The following is a 22,058-nucleotide window of genomic DNA, read 5'->3' as shown; positions in this document are numbered from 1 at the left end:
TGACTTTCATTGTTTGGACATTAAAAAAAAAAAAACAGAGACATTTAAATATATTTTCTTGTTTGTTTCTCAGAAAAAAAGAAAGGCATGTGGAGTGAGTAAATTATAAAATTCTGTAAAATTATGCTCACCAAGTCTGCATTTTTTTGTAAAACTGTAAAATTGTCAAATATTATAACAATTTAAAATAACTCTTTTCTATTTGAATATATTGTAAAATGTCATTTATTCCTGTGATGCAAAGCTGATTTTTCAGCATCATTACTCCAGTCTTCAGTGTCACATGATCCTTCAGAAATCATTCTGATATTTTGATTTGCTGCTAAGGAAACATTTCTTAACATTTGTAATACTTCATAATGTTATAGGTTTCAATATAATTGTATTAAAATATGCTCTTGTGCTTGTTTGTTAGGGTGTCTGTAAAATCTGCTTGTCATCTATATTTCTTGGTTATCACGGTCAACCATAATGGTTTCAGGAGTGATTCCATATGGGAATGATCATTTAGGGAAGTAGGCCAGTATTTCATTTCCCAAATGCTCATTACGTGCAAAAATGTCAGAGAGCAGCCCTACGGCGTTTAGTAGTGGTCAAATAAAGATTTTTAAAATGACTTTTGGGCCAATTCCTCCATGTTAACACAGAGATGGCGATTCGGGCAGAAATTCAATTACCAAACAGTAGATAATTCAGCTGGGAATTTTCTCCTGGCTGGTGGAGAAAAACATAGACTGATTCCCATTACAATGGCAAAAACTCAGAATTGTAGATTATCATCTGCAAATGCTTAAATCATGTGTCTATGTACAACAATTACAGTCCGTGTTTACATGAAGAAATTGGCCCATCTGAAAATAATTCTTATGTAAAAGTAAAATGTCCCTGGAAATCTTATACAGGGTTTTTTTTTTTTTTTTTTGGCAGTGATTTCATAGAGGAGCCATATTTGGTTCCTCAAAGGACCTAAAAAATGTGTGGAATGGAAAGATTCCATAGATTTTAAAAGGTTCTTCATGGAAGCATCGATGTCAATTAAGAACCTTCATGTTTAATAGTTTAGGAGGCAACTGTTGCACCCATATTGCAAAAATAATTCAATTCATTTCTGATCCAAAAATTCCAACACAAATCAGTCGCAAATTCAATCGCATGTCTTCTCATTTACATATTGCTCATTTAAATATCCACACATTCTCATTAATGGCTGCAGCAGGCCGATCATGTGACCTCGCTGTCCGTCAAAGGCATCTCTGAGTTAATCACCCTCTCCATGCTGGTTTCTTCTTTTTTTCTCTCTCTCTTTCTCTTCCTTCTCTGTGTTTTTTTCCAGCTTCCCTTTAGAGAAAGTTTCAAGAAGTTTCTATAAATTAATAAAGATCTGGTGCTGTATGAAGCCGATCTGGCTTTGAACGGGAGCGTATTGATCTCACAGGTGAAGCAGGGATCAGCACTTCAAACGGAATGCGTTGTTCCAGAGGAGAGTTTGGAATGGCAGGCGCACTCCCATCTGAAAGCCACAGGAACCCACCAAACCCACACAATGGGTCACACGACAGACACAATGGCCACATTTTGGATTTCACCTGTTTTAGCAAAAAAACATTGTTAGGGAAGAGTCAAGAAATGAGCAAGGTTTGGCTGATGCTAGTTAGTTCCGCTCCGTTCATTTGATGGGATGAGCGGCATTCTGAGAGCATGGATATTTCATAAACTTCACTTCTTTTGGAACTATTTTCTTTGGCGGAACAAATACAAATCAAATATCTGGCCATACACTCTCAAAGACACTTTATATTCAGTAATATTTACGATTTGACTGTACTGACACTATCGGGTGAAAACAAAACTTGAACTGAACTGAGTTGAATATCGACACTATTGTCTTCTTTAGAGCTGCATGCTTTAAATCGAATTCATTCATAATTGACAAATTTTGCAACATCGACAACATTGAACTGACTCGAGTTGCATTTGACTGCTGTTTTCAGAATTTGACAGCACTATCGCATGAGAACAAATATTGAGCTGAATTGAGTTGAAACACGATGTTGACACATTCTGTAGAGCTGCTTTATAGCAGAATTTGGATTTGCCTGATATTTGATGAATTTTTCATCAACGATTTGATTACTGTGAAACTGCACCGCTTTTGTACAAAGCACTATATAAATAAAGGTGACGACTTCACTTCAAAATAAAGATTCTTTATTCTGTTAACTGGTCTCTGAAAGGTTCTGTGAGGAACCCAAAATGGTTCTTCTATTGCATCAAAGTATTCTTAAGATTTTGAAATGTTTGAAATGCATTAAGAAAAAAATGATTCTTTTCTTTTTAAGAACTGTTCACTGAAAGATTCTATGGGAAAATAGTTCTTCTATGGAATCGCTGGGAAAACCCCCATATTTAAGACTGTCTAAAATGTCAATATTAACGTTTAATTGTTTAGTGTGATATTACTTAATGCTCTGTGCCTGTGTGTGGGTTATTAGTGTGTGAGCCGGTTTGTCTCTGAGCCGTGTAAGACGATGATTCTAATTAAAAGTGTAATGTAGGAGAGTTTCCTCTGTTTGACTTCAGCTACAGGGAACAAATCCTGCGGTTAATCCAACCCAAGCACACTGCCAGCGGCCTCACAGGAGTGTGTGTGTGTGTGTGTGTGTGTTTCTGTGTGTGCACGTTCAAGGGAGGACAGTGATGGCATATATCTGATCCACCTGCTGTGTCACATGGTACGGAGTTGCCTATGTGTCGTCTGATGTGTGTTGCATGTAAAAATGGCAAGCGCTTTTCGCAATCACACGCTTGAAGCCGATTGGCTGATTTACACAAGGCAGGGTGTGCTGGTTTACATCAGTCCGTCTGGAAAAGTTGTCTGCGCAAGTTCCCAGGTTGCTAAAATGAGCCTTCTGAGGAAGACCTACTTGCTGGATTTGCCAAAGTTTGGGGGGTTCACGACATCAAGTCTTTGAAAGTTTCGAATGAGGCCCCTTGTTCAGACAGGCAGATTCTTTTTTCTGACATATCTGATTAAAATCTCTTTAGTTGGTTGTAGCTTGAACAGCAATAAACCACATGAAATCAGATGTTTACAAACTAGACCCAAACCGCATCCAGCATGCACATCATCATTTGGGACATGATGTGTAACATCCAAGTGCACGACATAGGACTACTCTTGATTCTGAACAACTGATTGCACATAATACCAAATAATTCTAGATTTTATTTAGATACTTCACAGGCAAAAATACAAATAAAAAAAAATATTTTGTGACATTAAGTTTTTGTTTACATTTTAATTTTTTAATTATATATAAATATTTTCCTAAATAAGAATAACAATTGTGTGTGTGTGTGTATGTGCGCGCGCATGCATGTGTATGTATATGTTTTCATAGAACTATTGCTCTGGTATAAATAAGTAAATGTTTTGAAAAGATTGATGCTCAATTGTGAGTCATTTTGACTGAATGATTTAAAAGAACCAGTTCATGAGAATCATTTGATTGCAAATTTGACTGATTTTTTAATTATCTCAATTCCCAACCAGGGTTATTATAGTTAGCTAAACCTAAAACTTAAATCTAAACCTTAAAAAAAGGTACTTAAAATGAAAAAACATTAACTGAGATAAAACAAAATATGCCAAAGCAACATTTCTCATTTTCATTTTTGTACTAAAAATGACTGAAACTAAAACTCAAATAAAAATTAAATAAAAACTATACAGACATATATATATAAAAAAAAAAATAAAAAAAAATTGACAAACTGAAAATTAAATTGAAAATTATAAAGGAAAATAAAAATGAATTCAATAATAAAAAATCATAATAAAACTAACCCAACCATAACTATCACTATTGCATGTATGATCTTTGATTTGGCCTGTTTAAATGATGTTATCTCTCTTCTATGTGTGATTAGTTATCAAAAATACCAGATAAAACACACACACACTAGAACAGAAATGCACTAAATGTCTGCGTTTAAAAACCGCCACCAAACTACTCACAAACACACACACACACCTGGCAGTAAGCGACATGTTCCTCTGCCGCTCTCCTGTTTGTGTGTGTGCGTGCGCTCGCTCAGATCTCGCTGTTCAGGTAACTGTTGTTTTGCTGCATACGCATGTTTACTCGTTTTCCTCTCCCTCCTCCTGTGGCAGGCCTGTCATCCCTCGCTCTGTGTTAAAAGCGCTCTGAGAGGCAGCTAATGCTGCTCAACAACATGCCTGAGCTTTGAAGAGACACACACACACGGTCCGGGTTACATCCTCGCTGCCATAGTTAGTCTCACACACACACACACACACACACAGCACTGGTCTCCAATTACTGCTTCCTCCATTGTTTCTTGTTGATCGGCCAGGCCTTGATGGTGTGTCATGGAGAGAATTTATATGTGTGTGTGTGTGTGTGTGTGTGTGTGTGCGAGTTCCTCTCCCGTTTGTGCTGACAGACGGCCAATTTATGCTGCAGTTACCCAGCATGCATCGGTGGATTAATCAGTGTTCTCTTTTGCATAAATCAGCAGTGGAGGCGGGCCTTTGCGTGGCATCGTGCTCGTGGGTTGGCTGGGTGGATTCGGGGGGGTCTGACTTGATTGGTTGATCTGGCTGTCAGTATTTGTGTTGCCCTGCAGGTCCCCCCTCCCTCACAGTAGTGTGCAAACCGCACACACACACACACACACACATACACACATGCTCACAGACGGAATAGGCCTCCTGTCAGAGGCTCGTTTGGAATTCCCTTTAAAGCCGGACGGAGCGTCTGTACCTGTCAGAATGCCTGAGAAGAGATCTCTGTGACTGACTCATACACACACGCCGGCTGTACCTCACCCACCCTCCAGACAAATGCCTTCATCTAACACTTCAGAGAGAACCGGCCAGCCAGAGAAGAGGAGAGGAGCAGAAATATTTAAGTCCATAACGAGTCCAACATGGTTGACCCTTTAATTGAGTGTGTGAATCAGTGATTCGTTGTGCTGTGGAATTGAGCAGCGGTTGTGTTTTTATTGATTGGGAGATTTAATGGAGTTCTTAAGTATCAAATTTAGTCTCAGATTGTTCGCTTAAAGTTACTTAGGACAAATGCAGATTAGTCAAATGTTGACATGACAATGTCATTTTTCTTTTAAAGAAGTTAATATCCCGAAAGGGTGCATTAAATTGACAATAAAGGCATTTATAATGTTACGATTTCTGTTTCAAATAAGTGCTCTTCGTCAAATTTCTATTAATTTAAGAATCCTGAGTAAAAATCCCAGCAACAAGGATTGTTTTCAGAACATTCTGGCAAGTTTCAGAACATCTCTCTCCAAGTTATGAAGAAACGTTATTCCAGTAACCTTAATAGAGCATTTGTTCAATGTTCTTAAAACATTAGCACAAAAAATGATCTATACATTGTTCATGAGACATTTAAATTGTTTAATTGTTAATGTTTTTCAGAGAACATTCAAAAATAACATTCCAGAAATGTTTGCAAAATGATCAGATGGAATATTTCCATATGTTTCCATAACATATGTAGCAAACTGTTCTTAAAACATTTTATTTTTGCATGGATGTATCAGTTTCCAAAAAAAAAAAAGCAGCAGCACAACAACCGTTTTCAACATTGATAATAATCAGAAATGTTTCTTGTGCAGCAAATCAGCATATTAGAATGATTTCTGAAGGATCATGTGACACTGAAGACTGGAGTAATGATGCTGGAAATTCAGCTTACTTTTTTGATGACATTTTGGTGTACTGCATGAGTATAGAGAGGATGAAATTAATGTGAATTTGGTCTTGGTAGATGTTGATGAGAAATATTTGAGGTTATATTGAGACCTATGCCATTTAGCTGCAGTCTTTTCCACATAACATTTTTAATGTTTAGAATTTGCTTTTTGATGTAGACTCAGTGAATTTGTGTTTTATTTCCATTATGTTTAATTTCAGTATCAATTTTGTCTCAGATGTTTCTCATAATTTAATAAACATGATGCGGTATGACATGCAGTAAGATTACAGAGGCATAAAAATGAATTTGATTTGAATCGCTCATTTGATCATTTTAGAATGTGAGGAGAAATCTTTGAGTTCATATTGAAATTGCAGGCATTGGTATCCGAGCAAATCTGAGCACAGTTTGAGACACTGTTGAGATCTCTTGTGAAACTCTTCAAGAGATCTTCAGTTTCTCCTGAGGAAAATTAAATTGCTCTCCATTAAATATTGCTGTTGAGTGGCAACAGTCGAGGTATTCGAGATATAAAGCTTGTGTGTGACTGATCTTTCTTAGCAGACCCTGTGAAAGCTGTAGATCAGGTGTTGTGAAGGTTTGTTGTGCAGATTCTCAATTAGCTGGGCTGCTGCTCTGGGCAGCACTGCAGTAGGGCAACAGAACAAAGACAGATGCACTGTGGGATACCAAATACTCAGCGCACACACACACACACACACACACACAAACACCGTGCTCAAATAAACATGGAACGTGTGTGTATCTGCACCAAAGAGAATGAGGCAGTTTTTCTTCTCTGTGTGCTTGTATTTAGGTGTGTGTGTGTGTGTGTGTGTGTGTGAGAGAGAGATTTGGAATATATTTTTTGGAACTTTGTTTTCTGAAAAAAAAAAACATAAGTGGTGTTTGGATGCAAATTTCACTGCAATGATGCTTATGGGTGGTTTTCAGGGTGTTGTTACTATGTAGTTTCTGAGGTGTTCTGAATGGTTGCTAGGGTGTTGCTATCTGAATTGTTGCCATGGTGTTGCTATGTGGTTTCTGAGGTGTTCTGATTAGTTACCAGGGTGTTGCTATGCAGTTTCTGAGGTGTTCTGAGTGGTTGCTATGGTGTTGCTATATGAATCGTAACTAGGGTGTTCCTATGTAGTTTCTAAGGTGTTCTGAGTGGTTGCTACGGTGTTACAATGTGAATTGTTGCCAGGAGTGTTGCTATGTAGTTTTGGATGTGTTCTGAGTGGTTGCTAGGGTGTTGCTATCTGAATCTTTACCTGGGTGTTGCTATGTAGTTTCTGAGGTGTTCTGAGTGGTTGCTAGGGTGTTGCTAGCTGAATTGTTGCTAGAGTATTGCCATGTAGTTTCTGAGGTGTTCTGAGTGGTTGTCAGGGTGATGCTATGTAGTTTCTGAGGTGTTCTGAGTGGTTGCTTGCATGTTACTATGTGAATTGTTGCCAGAGTGTTGCTATGTAGTTTCTGAGGTGTTCTGAGTGGTTGCTAGGGTGTTGCTATCTGAATCTTTACCTGGGCGTTGCTATGTAATGTCTGAGGTGTTCTGAGTGGTTGCTAGGGTGTTGCTATGTGAATCATCACATAGGGGTTGCTATGTAGTTTCTGAGGTGTTCTGAGTGGTTGCTAGGGTGTTGCTATGTCGTTGTTTACTGGCCCAAGTCAAAATATTTTTTCCCTCAAGGAATTTCTTTTGCCATTTTATCACCCACCTAGCAAAAACTGTGTATCTAATCACAGTAGCAAACAACACTAATATAACAACCATCATAACAATGTTGCAAACACAAACTTGATAATACATCAGTGTTTGAGCTTGTGAAATGGATCGCCATCTCCATGTGAAATTCTTACAGGTTTCGGCTAACAAACACACATGAACACACACTGATTGAGTTTGCAGGAGTTTGGATTGAATTTGAAGGTGTTATTGCAAACAGAGATTTGAATTTCCATCTGAAGCAGCAAATAGGAAATGAGACCAATAACCTTGACTGGCATTTGCTCCTGTGTGTGTGTGCATGTGTTTTATATGCATGAGGATTCTTTCATTTGTGTTTTATTTGCGCTCTTCGGTTGGGGAGATAAAGCTATTAATATATATGGCGATGAGAGGAGAGAGGCTGCGGCATATGCCTGCGAGCAAGAATATTAAAACTAAGAGAACTATAGTGATATCCAGCCCAGTGTACACACACACACATACACACACACGCACGCACGAGTCATTTAGGAGACACGGACAATCTGGTGCTGGTTATTGTCGTGTGTAATCGATTTGCTCGGCCATCTTAGATCTTAGGTCTGAGTTTTTCCATAGGTCTTACATGATCTAACTCTCAATCTCTCTCAAGATAAAAGTACCTTTATTGACATGGTAAAAAAACCCCAGTAAATTGGCAAATAATTACATTATATACAAACATTTAAAATCTAATTCATGATTCACTATTTATATCAATTTAAAAGCATTTTATGCCTGTTGCATGTCATTTACAAATTCTATTACAAATTTGTTATAATTATATTACAAATTATTTAAAAAATATAAATAAATATATGTTCCTCTGTAATCAGTCATTTTGGATAAAAGTTTCTGCTAAATACATAAATGTAAATGTATCATTTAAATTATTAATTCTATGTATTTTTTAAATAAATATATGCATAACAGTATATTTGTTTATTGTAAATGTATGCAAATTTATGATGACTGATGGTGATGATGATTATTATTAATGATAAATTGATGTATTAATGTATTTTTATTATTATTAAATCTATTGTTTTATTATTTTGGTGTTATAATAGTAATTATTAATAATTAATAATAATAAAAAATTAATACATTTAATAAGAAGATTGATAAATAATCCAATGCAACAGGCATAAGATGCTTTGGGGGAATATATATACGTATATATACTAGTAAAACAAAATGCATTGAACAGTGATAACAAAAGTAATTCAGCCTTTTTTTGAAACTCACTTTTCAGACTCTTGGAGTTTATGTATTTATTTGCTTATTGTGTTAAACAGACAATCATTGAAATGTGTTTTGAATGGTTGTGTATTTTGATCTGATAGACTGAGGTATATGCTGCTGTTAACATTCATAACTCACACTCACTGAAGTATGAATGAGTGTGTGTGTGTGTGTGTGTGTGTATTGTGAGGAGAGCATGTGGTGTTATAGAGGGATTAGTGTTTTAATGAGGGGGTGTGGCCAGGGTGGGCGGGGTCAGCCACTGCCTCAGGCAAAGAGCAGAGGGTCACACACACACACACACTGGGATGGACACACTCAGGGGGCCTCAATTAGAGGATGGAGGATAATTCCCCCCACCTGATACCTGCTGTCATCCTGCGCTGTCCTTTTTCTGTTTTTCTGCCTTTTCTCTTTCTTTTACATTCTTGCTTTACCCCTCTTTACCCTTTTACTGTCTGTCTGTCAGTCTGTCTTCTCGATTGGAGTTATAGTATTATTGGCAATAGTATTATTAAAGCATTAGTATATTTACACACACACACACACACACACATATATATATTCATACATATATATATATATATATATATATATAATAAACTAATATAGTATTGAAAAAGGTGTAGAAATGATTTTCACTCAGAAATTGCTAGTAAATTTAGCAATTACAAAGAAATGACAAGTAATGCATTGAATTAATTGTGAATTTTTTAAGTAAAAAAATGAAATAATATATTTTTTTTAATTTAGTCCACTTACCTTTTTATTTACAGCTTACAATGTACAAGAGGCAATTTATATATATTTATATATATACACACACACATGAAGTCAAGTTCACACAGGTGTCCACAGGTAACCACGGGTGTTGTTTATCACTCAACATGTTGATGATTTCAGTGAATATGGATACTAAGGATTACTTTGAGAATGAATTATGTGGCTATATGACCATTTATTCAGTAACATCTGATTTTCAGTGTACTCACTGGTATAATTTACACTATTTCTAGTTTAAAATCACAATTATTAATTAGACACTGAAAAATGTTCATAAAAGCATGTGTGCATATCTTTGTTGTGTGTGTGTGTGTGTGTGTGTGCACATTTCCTAATTTGCATGTCTGTTATCTCAGGTTTCTTTGAATTGTTTCCGTCCCTCTGGAGTTTGTATTTGAAATGCTCCCAGATTCTGTTCCTCTCCTTCCTTTATAGTCTGTAACTCTCTTTTTCTCTCCCTCCTCCATATTTTCTGGTCTCTCTCTCTCTCCTCTCGCTTTGCACCTGTTTCCCGCTCTGAACAGCTGCTAATTGGGTGAATCTAATTAGTGATTACCCATAAACCTCAGCGGTGTTTGAAAGGTTTGTTCCCCGACCCGTAAAATAATCCATCACTGATATGTGTGTGTGTTTGTTTGTGTCTCAGTCCCTATCTGCTTGTTGGAAAATGTATTGTATCATCAAAACATTTGGTTCATCACCTTTAACTCACCCATTAGTACTAACAAACCAGTTTAACTCGCCATCTACCTGCCAAAATATATCACAGATTTGTCATCGTTCCAATCATTGTTGTTTTCTAATTTTTCCTTTAAAGTTCAAAGGTCACCGAGGGGAAATGCAGTGTCTGATCTTCACATGACCCTCATTCCAAACATTCCAAACTCCCTTAAATTCCAAAATCATCCAAAGTCAATTAGCCATTCAAATAATGGAAGCATTAGAATAGAATAAAATACAAAATAAACAACTATTTGATTTTACATTCCAAAAATGTATGTATTTGTGTGTGTGTGTTATTCGAGTTTTGTCATTATATTGTTGCCTATATATATATATATATATATATATATATATATATATATATTTTTTTTTTTTTTTTTTTTTATATATGTAAAATTAAATTAAAAAGTAAATTAAAAGTGATTATTAAACGTGATTATATTATTTTTTAATAGTTTATATATATATGTTTATATATATATATATATATGTTTATATATATATATATATATATATATTTATTTATTTTTGGGGGGACATCTGCAATTAAACATCGATGTGATTAAATATTGGGTATGTTTTTATAATTTACACAATTTTATCGTTTCTATATAATTCAATTTATAATTTTTTGTCTTTTAATTCTTTAATTTTTTTTCAGGTTTTGAAAAATGTATCTTTTTTGTGTGTATCCATACAATGAAATTCAGTGAGGTCCAATTTGTGTTTTCATTTTTGAATTTTTATTTTTAAATCCTTTCTTAAAAATTCATTTTTACACACTGACTGAACAAGAAAAAGTTATTTTAAACCCTACTGCTGTACCTTGTTTTACAGCATGAATCCGTAGACGTTATTATACTCATGTACTCTAATCAGTATCATTGTAATATGATTAAACTTGCTCTTGAGAGACGCTGCAGTCTGCGATTTCTGTGGAGAGAGTTGCGTTGCACACAGCAAAGCATGACGGGATGGATAAAACAGGGACTATTAATCCAGAATGCCCCAAATGAGAAGGAGCGAGCGAGCGAGCGAGAGTTTTAAGACTCGTTTTGCTACAGGAAGCTGTCACAGACGTTTACTTTCGTGCCGTTTGCTGCAACAACTTTCTTCCATAAGCCCCCGTGACCCCAGAGACAAACTCACTACGCCTCCATACCCTAAATAACTACAGATTAAAATTTTACACACTCTCTCCCTCTCATGTTCTGACAAAGAGCAGTGTTGGCCTGTCATCTCCGATCTCATCTGCTGAGGAGACATCGCTGTGCCATTGCTCCTCAGTAAACACAAACACACACTCACAAATACGTTCAGACACGCTCGCACAAACCTTTATTATTCTCAACACATGCATCATGCTGAACACATACGGAATCTTAAAAACACTTTAAGAAAACCAGAAAAATTAGATGAATCAGAGATTCTATATTAATTCTGTATTGATGCACCATGCATGTTAAATGATAAACAACCAACTATATTAGTGAAAATGATTTATTTTGATTATTATTAATAATGCATTTAACGGTTTATTCAACAATATGTGCACAAAAAGTACATTTGCATAAAACAATTTTAACCCTTGTACTGTGGTTTTCCAAGTAAAAAAAAAAATGACCAGCATTTTAAAAAGAAATGCTTGCAATGCTTTCTTTTTGGAACTGATTGATTGTAGGCCTCATTGATCTGAGCTTATGCACCTCAGTTTTTAAGTGAAATTATTATTTTTTATTTTTTGCAATGTTCAAAAACTCAAAAACTGAGGTGCATGAAGTCAGATCAGTGAGGCCTATAACCAGGTATAAAAAAAAATAAATACAAATACAAAACCTGTGCTGCTTCGTTTCATTGAAAGAAAATAAGCTGACAAAAAGATTTAATACAAATATTATACGATATTTGTATTATTATATTTGTATTACTATTATACAAATATTTGTTAACGATATAGCATAACAAGCAATTTTTTGGCCAGTCATTTTTGATTGGAAACAGCACATGTGTAACAAGGTCCGGGGGGGAAAAAAAGTATAAAAATCATAATTTTGGGGGCAAGTCAGTAAGTTCAATGTCATAATATTAGCATTTTTAGGAAAAATAAACTGGCCAAAACACCTAATCTAAAGCTTTCCATAGTGATTAAGATCATTTTTAAACATGCTAAAATCACTGTAGTTTATCATATTTAGTCATTTTTGTGACTGTATAATGGCTAGAGTTTGAAGGTCATTTAGGTCAATGAATGTGTTTGTTTTGCCAACGGATCGACTTGTCATTACGTCGACTCCTGTCACTGTCCATTCTAATGCAGATGTATAGATTTATAGATGAGGAGAGATCTTTATGTTTAATTTATAACTTCTCTTATCCTCTTGCTCTCTTCTCAATGTCTGTAATTTTTTGTAATCATAAAGATGAAAGCACTGATGATTTTTGCCCTTAAGTATAAACAGAACTGGCTGACGACATCAATATCCACAAATCTAAACAAACGGGAGGAGCAGCAAACTTCACAAAAGTGCCTCTTCAGCATGTGTGTGTTTGTGCATCGCCTGAAATGTGTAGCTGACCAATTAGACTACAAATTAGACCGAAATCAAGGCTCGAGCGGGATCTTGATCGATAAAATGTTGTTTTTTTTAAAAATCTCAGACCTAAAGTGAAATGAGTGTGAAACTGATTTCAAATGGAAACAGACATCAGAGTGGTTCAGACACACATGCAAACAAATTCACTGTGACGTTCAAATGAAGTCGACTCTGCTGGGACGGTGCTCTGCTCTGTCGTGGAAATAAAGACGCGACGATAACAAACTCAATAAAACACGAGTACAAGAGAAACAAATAAACATAAAAGACAGAGAAAGTGTTTTAGGGTAAGGGACGTAACCTAAAAAAACACACAACTCTATGTCCTGTGTGTGTGTGTGTGCAGAAATTGATTGCTCTTTGCTAGTCTGCAGTGTCTCAAGACATTGTGAATGCTCTCTTTTTCAGCTCAATAACAATAAAACAGAAAGTCTTCAGATAAATAAGTGCCTCACGCGGGAGGAACGGGCCATTCTCTTTATTTTTACTGTTGTTTGTCCATCACACTCGTTTGTTTTCGTGGTTCATTACTCCTTCTGTCAATGGCTTTAATTTTCCACTCCTCTGCCCTGACACACAGTGAAGGACCTGCACTGGGCTTCACTGTCACTGCCTGTCTGACAAAACAAACACATGCAACTGCACATAAAATGTGAGTTTATTTAAGTTTGGGCTTACTTCGCTATATTAAATCTCACAAAACTGGCCTTCAAGGCAAAAATGTTAAATAATAACATAGGGTTTGTCTCGGGTCATAATTGGCTTTATGAGAGACCGGGGCTAGTTGTCACACGAGGAAGCTGTCACAGTGGCTGTTTTGAGTCAGAAGTCAGTATTTCAAATCCATGTTTTGCTGAAATATATATATATTTTTCAGAATTCAGAATTAAAATATTAATATTTTTGCAAACTAACAAATGAACACAGTAAAACCACACTGGCATATATTCAGACAAAAGTCAACTGCCATTCAAGTTTGGGGTTGGTAAGATGTTTCTGAAAGACGTCTCAAAGCTGCATTTATTTTATTTAAAAAAATAAAATAAAATACGGTAAAAACAGTAATATTGTGAAATATTATTACAGTTTTACAGAACTGTCTTCTATTTGAATATATTTAAAAATATAAGAAATTAATGTGATGCAAAGCTGAATTTTCAGCATCATTACTCCAGTCTTCAGTGTCACATGATCTTCAGAAATCATTCTGATTTGCTGCTCAAGAAATATTTCAGCTCATGATCAATGTTGAAAACATTTGTGCTGCCTCATATTTTTGTGGAAACAAGGATTCTTAGATGGATAGAAAGTTCAAAACACCAGCATTTATTTGAAATAGAAATGTTTTGTAACATTACAAATGTTAATGATCAATTTAATGCATCCTTCGTGAATAATAAGTATTAATTTGTTTTGTCTTTTTTCCCCCATATATTTTGCATGTATAAATACTTTCTAAATATTTGTATGTTAATTTATGTTGGCCAAAACAATATATTTTTTGTATGTTTTTCCTTTTAATTTGATCTTTTTTCAGAATGGTTTTTACTATTAATAGTAATTTAGCATGTTAAAAGAAGAACTGTATGTTTTTCTTGAGCAAAACGATGAAAAGGGTTTTCAGTCTATACAGAAACTGGTTTTCAACAATAAACCCACACTAGGAAATCCACACGTGACAGCTAGCCCCAGTTCCCCTGCATTAATAACAATGCAAGCCTATGGTTAGTCCTCATTATCCGGATGAGCGTGTTTGCATCGGTTCGGTATAATAAGAGGAGCTGGCGTTGTCTGTCTTAAAACGGTTATTGCGTTTAAGAGAACGAGGAGAAGCGTGGGAGAAGTGAAATGCAGGGAGACAGGTGCTGGCAAAGAGCAAGCGTATGAAACATGAGGTGAGACAGACGGGGAGCAGGTAGAGAGACAGATATTCTCTCATTCTCATTCATTCAGAGCAGATCTGATAAACACACACGCGACCTCTCCGGCTGTACAGACAGAAAGAAAAGAGCGGCTCTCTCCTCCCGCTAAACTTGTCACATCGCATCCGCGCTGATGGGGGGGAGGGGTCAGGGTTGGGGCGTCGCCTCAGGGCTCGTCGCCGAGCAACAAAAGACCACTCAGCTCGCGTTAGCCCTCCCGTCGGCCAATCAGGACTGACGGAACTCGGGCGCGGTCCGCTGCTAGCCTTCAAATGCTAAGTGCTTCATTAGCCACCTTTCATATCGCCGTCGCCCCCGGCAACCCACTTTACACTCGCCATCCCTGGGAGCGCGGCAAAACTTCAGACCGCTGTCAGGCCACACACACACACACACACACACATACTGTCATCAGTGAGTTTTGTGGTTTGCAGAAACGCTCACAGTCACACAATCACAACGCTGAATTCATCATGCTCGCGCGTGACAGCAGAGTACAGCGTGAATTTGTTGTTATGAGTGTGTAATGTGGTTAGACATCACCGTGTGTGTGTGTGTGTGTGTGTGTGTGTGGCCTGAAGCTCAGCAGATGCCTGAAGCCTCTCCTGTCAGGATGGAGAGATCGGACGGAGAGGGAAACAGGAGAGAGCAGCTCCATCGGGGTATGGCTCTCTGTCTGTCTGTGTGTGTGTGTTTCCTGTTATCCTCCTCTCAATGTTTTCCTCTTCCTCAGTATGTCATGGTGAAACCTATAGTCAAACACGCTCTCTTTCCTCAGGACTGAATTCACACTGAAATCTGGGAAAGCAGCAGCACTTATACAGCAGAATAGTAGCCTACCTGTATTTTTGGAGGTGTACTGTGTGGTAGTTTTTAAATACTAGAGTACAGTACCATGGTATATAAATGAATTTTTTTTAATTATACATTGTTTATAACAAAGTACTATAGTATTAGCCTACTATTTGCATTGAAACTTACTAAAAGCTTACAGTAAAAGACTGCAAACAAACAGGGTTTAGTTGAATCTTGTTTTTCTTCCAGATAAAGATTTTACAAATTAAGTGATGACTGAACACTAAATTGTTCAGCGTACAAAAAGTAAACAAAATTGTGCTTTAAAGTAAATATTGAAATGCATTAACATTACCCAATAATATGTAAAATTAGCAACATGAAATTTATAATTCATGCAACAGCATAAAATTGATGTACCAGCAAAATAAACATGGGTTTAAATATTATATTAGCATTAGAGAAATTAACAAGATACAGGACACTTTGCACCAAAATACTGTAACATTTGATTGGATGCATGACTATTAACATCATCAACAAGATATATGGCAAGTGTTTTCTCCTGCCTTTTAATAGGTTAGTTCACAAGCTAGATTATTTTACTGTCTTAACTTTGCACAATTATATGATTGATTAGTTTTAGCATTTTAATATTTTGCATGTGTCACTGTCTTTAAGTTTGTCAGAACGAACCTGTGACCCTTGATTCTTGATCTTGATTAAAAGAATTTTAAAAAGAATATTCCAAGGTGATATACAATAAACATAATCTTGATTACAACAGACAACAATTTTGACTTGCTACTAGTTTGAGTTTGTAAATAAAACAAAAATGTATTAAAAGTTAAGCAGATATATTGGAAATATGGGGTGGTCTTTTTTTGTTGGATTTAACCCAGAATATTCTGTTCAAATATAGAAAGTCCTGTAGTGTCTCTGTTCATGATGAGGTAAATGACAGTGTTTGTGAAATCGGCAGCATCTCTTTATGTCCTCTATATTTCATCTTTACAGATGAGTGCTGGTTGTTTAGGCCTGTTGATCGTTCCTCTGCTGTTTAGTATTACTTTGAATCTGTCTGACATTTTTCTAATTAATTTTAAAATATATCCAGGAGATTGTTTGCCATATTTGTTTAAATTAACATTCTGGGTTCATTTTAACAGTGCGGTTTCTTGCTCAAGATCTCATGTTCAAATCATTTTTGACTGAGATAAACACATTTAGCTTTCTGTCTGAGATAGAGGACTCAAGCCCGAGATGTGACCTCTAAATTGGACTATTTAATTAGAGTAGTGGAGGGATTATATAAGAATATAAACACTTGCATTGCGATTGACAGAATGAGATGAAACACGCTCAGCCTTTTTGTTTTTAGAAATGAGTATGTGGTTGTGTCAGTGAACTCGTATTGAATACAGAAAACTCCTTTTGTGTGAGATGTGTTTTCTGGGTAATTTGTCAGAGGTTTTGTGCACATGTCTGTCTAGAATATGATGAGGAAATTCTTGAAGTGTTTAATAGGCCCAAGCTGAGTGTGTGTGTGTTTGTGAAGTGTGTGAGAGAGGGTCAGTCATACTGTATTCCCAGTGCTCCCTCTAGTGGACAGATTGCTTTACAGCTCACTCAACAATCCCAGTGTCACACACAGACTCTCATATGCCAGAGCACTTCATTCATTCAGCTATTTGAATGAAAGCTATTTATGACTATAAAGTCATTATAAACTTTAGAATTTTTTTGTAGAATAAAAAAACATAATTCTTTATGAATTTTTGACTTTGAGTCATTTTTAGCGTCTCCAAATTAGGGAGGTTTTTGTCAGTTTTCTAGAGATGAGTTGTCACTTCTTGGGATAATTTTGTGCCCAAAGAGTTAAACACACACACACACACACACACACACACACACACACACACACACACACACACACACACACATACACACATATGTTCGTTTTTGTGAAAAGTGGGGACATCCCATAGGCGTAATGGTTTTTATACTGTACTTACTGTATGTGCTATTGCCCTACACCAACCCACCTAAACCTACCCCTTACAGGAGACTGTGCATTTCAACTTTCCCCAAAAAAACCTCCCTCTGTATGATTTATAAGCGTTTTGAAAAGTGGGGACATGGGTCAATGTCCTGAAAAGTCACCTTCACCTTGTAATACCTGTCATACCTTTGTCATTATACAAATCTATGTCCTGACTTTTCACAAAAACGCGAGCACACACACACACACACACTACACTATGATTCTTGATGTTATTGTTATACCTTATATGTGATGTGTCTGTGTTTGTAGTGTGATAGATTTGTTGTGTATTTGTATAGTGTTATAGTATGTGTAGCTGTGTGTGTGTGTGTGTGTGTGTGTGTGTGTGTGAGTGAGTGAGTGATTCTGTTCCCCTGTGTTGGCCTGAGGGCACCTTCACTTCACAATTAATGGAGAGTCTCATGGGAGCTTCAGTCTCCCTCTTTTACATGAAACCTTCCTCTCCTCTTCCCTCCATCCCCCTCTCCTCACATTCTCTTCTCATCTCTTCTTTTCTCATTTAGTCTCTTATTTTCTTCTAATTTTGTCTCAACATTTTCATCTCTTTTATTTTATCTCTTCTCTTTTTTCTCAAGTCAATTCTCTTCTACTTTTTTCCAGAGATTTTCAGTTAATCTCTTCTTTCTTATGTAATTTCTTTAATTTTTCTCACACCTTCTCATGTTGTCTCATCTCTTCTCATTGTTTGTCTTCTCCTCATTTCGTCTCTCCCACTCTCCCATTTCATCCGTCATTTTCAGCTCATCTTTTTTATCTCCTCTTCTTATTTCTTTCTCATGTTTCTCATCTTCTTTCATCTATTATAATTTTATCTCTTCTCTAATTTTATTCTCTTCCATTCTCATTCCATCTCTTATTTAATTTATGTTTAATTCATTTTTAGCTCATCTTTTCTCAACTCTTCTCTATTTCTTCTCATTTTGTCTCTTCTCTCATTTCATATTCTTTTCTCACCTCGTGCTCTTCTTGTCTCTTTCATCTCATTTCTTCTCTTTGTCTCATCATTTTCTTGTTTCTTCTAATTTCTTCTCATCTTTTTTCATTTCATCTGTTCCTTTGTCTTCTTGATTCATTTTCTCTCATCACTCCTTTCCTCTTCTCTTCTTTTTTCATCTTGCCTTGTCTCTTCTCAGCTCATTTCTTCTCTTCCGTCCCCTTCTTGCCTCCCATCATTTTTTCTTTCATTTAATCTCTTCTCACTGTCTCTTCTCTTCTATTTTCTCTGTTCTTGTTTTTTCTCAGTTGTTCATTCATTAATTTGTTCAGTTGTCTTGTCTCCTCTTGTCTCATTTCTCTTCTCCTCTTATTTTAATCTCTTATTCATTTACTTATTTCTATATTTATTTATTTTTGTTTAATTTCTTCTCATTTTGTCTATTTTATCAATTTATCTTTTCTAATCTCTTCTATTCTGTCTCTTCTCTTCTATTCTTTCCTTCTCTGCTTATTTATTCTTTTCTTGCCTCTTCATCTTTTCTCACTATTTTCTTTTCTCTCATTTTTTGTTTCTTCTATCTTCGTCTCATCTCCTCTGATTTCATTGTCTTCTTGTCTAATCTCGTCTCATTTCTTCTCGTCTCATTTTAAATCTCTAAAATCAGAAGAGAACAATATTTTAACTCCAGAATATCATGAACCTCACCCTCCCACAAAACACACAACAACGCGCGACTAAAGAACACGACAGGCCACATCACACATCCACATTTTTTGCATGCATGTACAAAAACACCTTTTCAGCTTGCGCGTGTCTCTGTAGGCCGCATGCGTCTCGCGTGCACCACGTAAGTTTGCGTTTGTTATACTATACTAAAGCGCACACGAAACCTTTTGGTTTATTTAGATGAAGACATTCCCAAAACCGCACAGACGGATCTCCTCAGAACAGAAAAAAATCTCAAGGAGCGTTTGATAACGAGAGGAATGAGGAGAACTCCTCCTTTTTAAACGATTGCATCACCTTGTCTTCCACCCCGTTCCCTCTTTCTCCTTCTCTGCCTCTTGATATCTCCTTAAATCCGGAGAGAACTGAAGATTTCATTTCTTCCTCCATATGTAATCAACATCAAACGCGCGCACACACTTTGTCTCACCCGCAACGACACTTTCGATCACCTCGCGCAGTCTCACCTGTGTCGTCAATTAGAGTGTCTCTCTGCACAATGCATCATGGGAAGGAGTTCAGAGCTGTCAGGCATCATGAAGCGTATCGTGCGCACACGCAGCAGGAGTAATGCGAGGCGTCTGCGGTGTCAAGCGTTCTGTTTAATGTGATTCTCTCTCTAGTACACCACGTGTGTAGCATTCTGCGGCTGCTGTTTACCATGCAATAATACAACAAGTGTGTGTTTGAAGTGTGACTGCGCTGTGCTCTTGTGCGGGCAGAAGGGGACGGCACGTCACCGCTCATAAACTCATTTCAGACTCAAACCGTGTCTTGTTAAGAAAGACATTGTGTTACTGTGTTTGACCTGGAGCTGATTAGATTGACAGGGTGAGTTTTATCCTGCAGGTACGGCTGATTCGGAGAGTCTTTCGTAACGGTGAGAAACATGATTCTGGTAAGGGTCAAACAGGGGGCTACCCTTATTTTGCAACGCGGAAGTAAGCTCTTGTCTGTGAATGTGTGCGAGACTTCCGTTTCATTAGTCAAAGAACAACCAGAAGAATAACAAGTGCAGTAAACTGTGAAACTATTTACGCTACAAACCAGCGTGTTTATGATTACGATAATACATTAAACGACATGATAACAAGTATCAGTTTGCAATATCAAGCAGCATAACGGACTGCTTTTGTGAAGCTAAAATAAGATTGTCTTCCTACTGGAAGATTAGAGGGATGAGAGGGCGTAAGGGTCAACTTGGATCACATGTGCCTAAATAATCAATCACATTACAGCCTTGACATCACTGAATTTCAGTCAGAGTTTTTGTCACACTGTGCAACAATAATTACTGTTTTTGCATTATTGTAAAGTAAGGGGACACTGTAAAATGTGTTGTGAATGTCATGTTGACTTTAATCCAGTGCATCTCAACCCCCTCATTGTCCAACACAACAGTCGAAGATATTACATCCTCTGGTATTTCTGTTGTAATTATGGCAACTTTACTTGTTTTTAAAGTTCACTAAAAGGGGACACTAAAAAAAATAAAAAATAAAAAAAGAGTCGAGCAAACTTAGAAATTTAAGGCAACCAGCTTCAGCAGATTTTTGAGTTTTCTCAACTTATTTTTGTAGGATATTTTTGAGTTCTCTCAACTTTTAAGTTTTATAAACTTAAAACAACAAGTTGAGAAAACTCAAAAATCTGCTAAAGCTGGTTGCCTTAAATTTTTAAGTTTGCTCAACTCTTTTTTTTTCTTCTTTTTTTTTACAGTGTCCCCTTACTTTACAATAATGCAAAAACAGTAATTACTGTTACAGTATGACAAAAACTCTGACTGAAATTCAGTGATGTCAAGGCTGTAATGTAAGTTTAGATGTTTTATAGCTCTGTAAATAAAAATAAAAAGTTTAAGGCAACCAGCTTCAGCAGATTTTTGAGTTTTCTCAGCTTGTTTCTCAACTTTTTTTTTTTTACAGTGTAGATTTAGGGTTGGGGTTGGCATAGACATTAATAAAACACAATGTAATAGGTAGAAAATTGAATATATTGTTAGCTTCCGGTTTTAGCTGTATCCCTTCTAGCCACAACCGAATGAACGAGAAGTGTCATAAGCTGAAATCCACATGTCGCAAAAAGTTAGTGACTTCTCTTATAAAACTGCATTTTTTTCATTGTAAAATCTAAAAATATGCTAGTTCAACCCAAACGCATTGTTTAGTGTGAAACTTGTTGAAGATTAGCCGATACGCTGTCGATTCACTAAATGATGGTTTCCTCTTTATTCAGCATAGTGAAGCCTCTCCTCCATTGGCATCCAACCCGATCTCATGAAAATGCGTATAAATAGTACGCCAAATAAAAACAAAAACTCGTGGTATTGATACGCAAAAATGGACTTTGGCGTGTATATGCTACGTGATGGGTAGGATTAGGGTTGTGGGGTAGATACGTATCATATGTACGCGAAAACTGCGTATTATACATGTGCAATACTGCGCCAAACATGTGCAATACCACGAGTTTTCGTTTTTATTTGTCATACTATTTATATGCATTTTCATGAGACATCCATTCAAAAAAAAATAAAACTTCTTCTTTCCCATGTACTGTCAGTGCAGAAAGGTTAGCATTAGCTGTTAAAATTTTTTGGCTAAGGTTGCAGGCTTGCCTTCCAGTGGCTTTGAAAATAACAAAGCGAATGACACCGGAGGCCTCGCACGTTCAAGTTACATCCATTCAAGGTGGATAAGCGTTCTACACATATTTAGAGATTGCTATTTTGTCCACCAATCTCACATTTTGGGAGACCATTAATAGCCTACTTT

General features: G+C 36.5%; 1 protein-coding gene across 7 annotated transcripts in view; it reads left to right on the top strand.

The window, feature by feature from the left end:
• tfap2d (transcription factor AP-2 delta (activating enhancer binding protein 2 delta)) overlaps window positions 1-22,058 on the top strand; it is a 49,306-nt gene that overhangs the window by 4,597 nt on the left and 22,651 nt on the right. For 4 of the 7 annotated variants that reach the window (XM_058754866.1, XM_058754862.1, XM_058754863.1 and 1 more), the window contains exon 1: window positions 15,076-15,423. The exons of 1 other annotated variant lie outside the window; for it this stretch is intronic. Coding sequence is in view for 2 of the 6 variants with exons in the window: in XM_058754859.1 (XP_058610842.1) it covers window positions 15,288-15,423 (136 nt within the window). In the remaining 4 variants the exon portion in view is untranslated. Of the gene's footprint in view, window positions 1-15,073; window positions 15,424-22,058 lie in introns of those variants that run through there. 2 more of the 7 variants (XM_058754859.1, XM_058754860.1) reach the window with 2 other exon arrangements.

Source organism: Onychostoma macrolepis, chromosome 20 (genome assembly GCF_012432095.1).
Source record: "Onychostoma macrolepis isolate SWU-2019 chromosome 20, ASM1243209v1, whole genome shotgun sequence".
Taxonomy (NCBI): Eukaryota; Metazoa; Chordata; class Actinopteri; order Cypriniformes; family Cyprinidae; genus Onychostoma; species Onychostoma macrolepis.
This window is presented reverse-complemented; position numbering and strand designations above follow the sequence as displayed.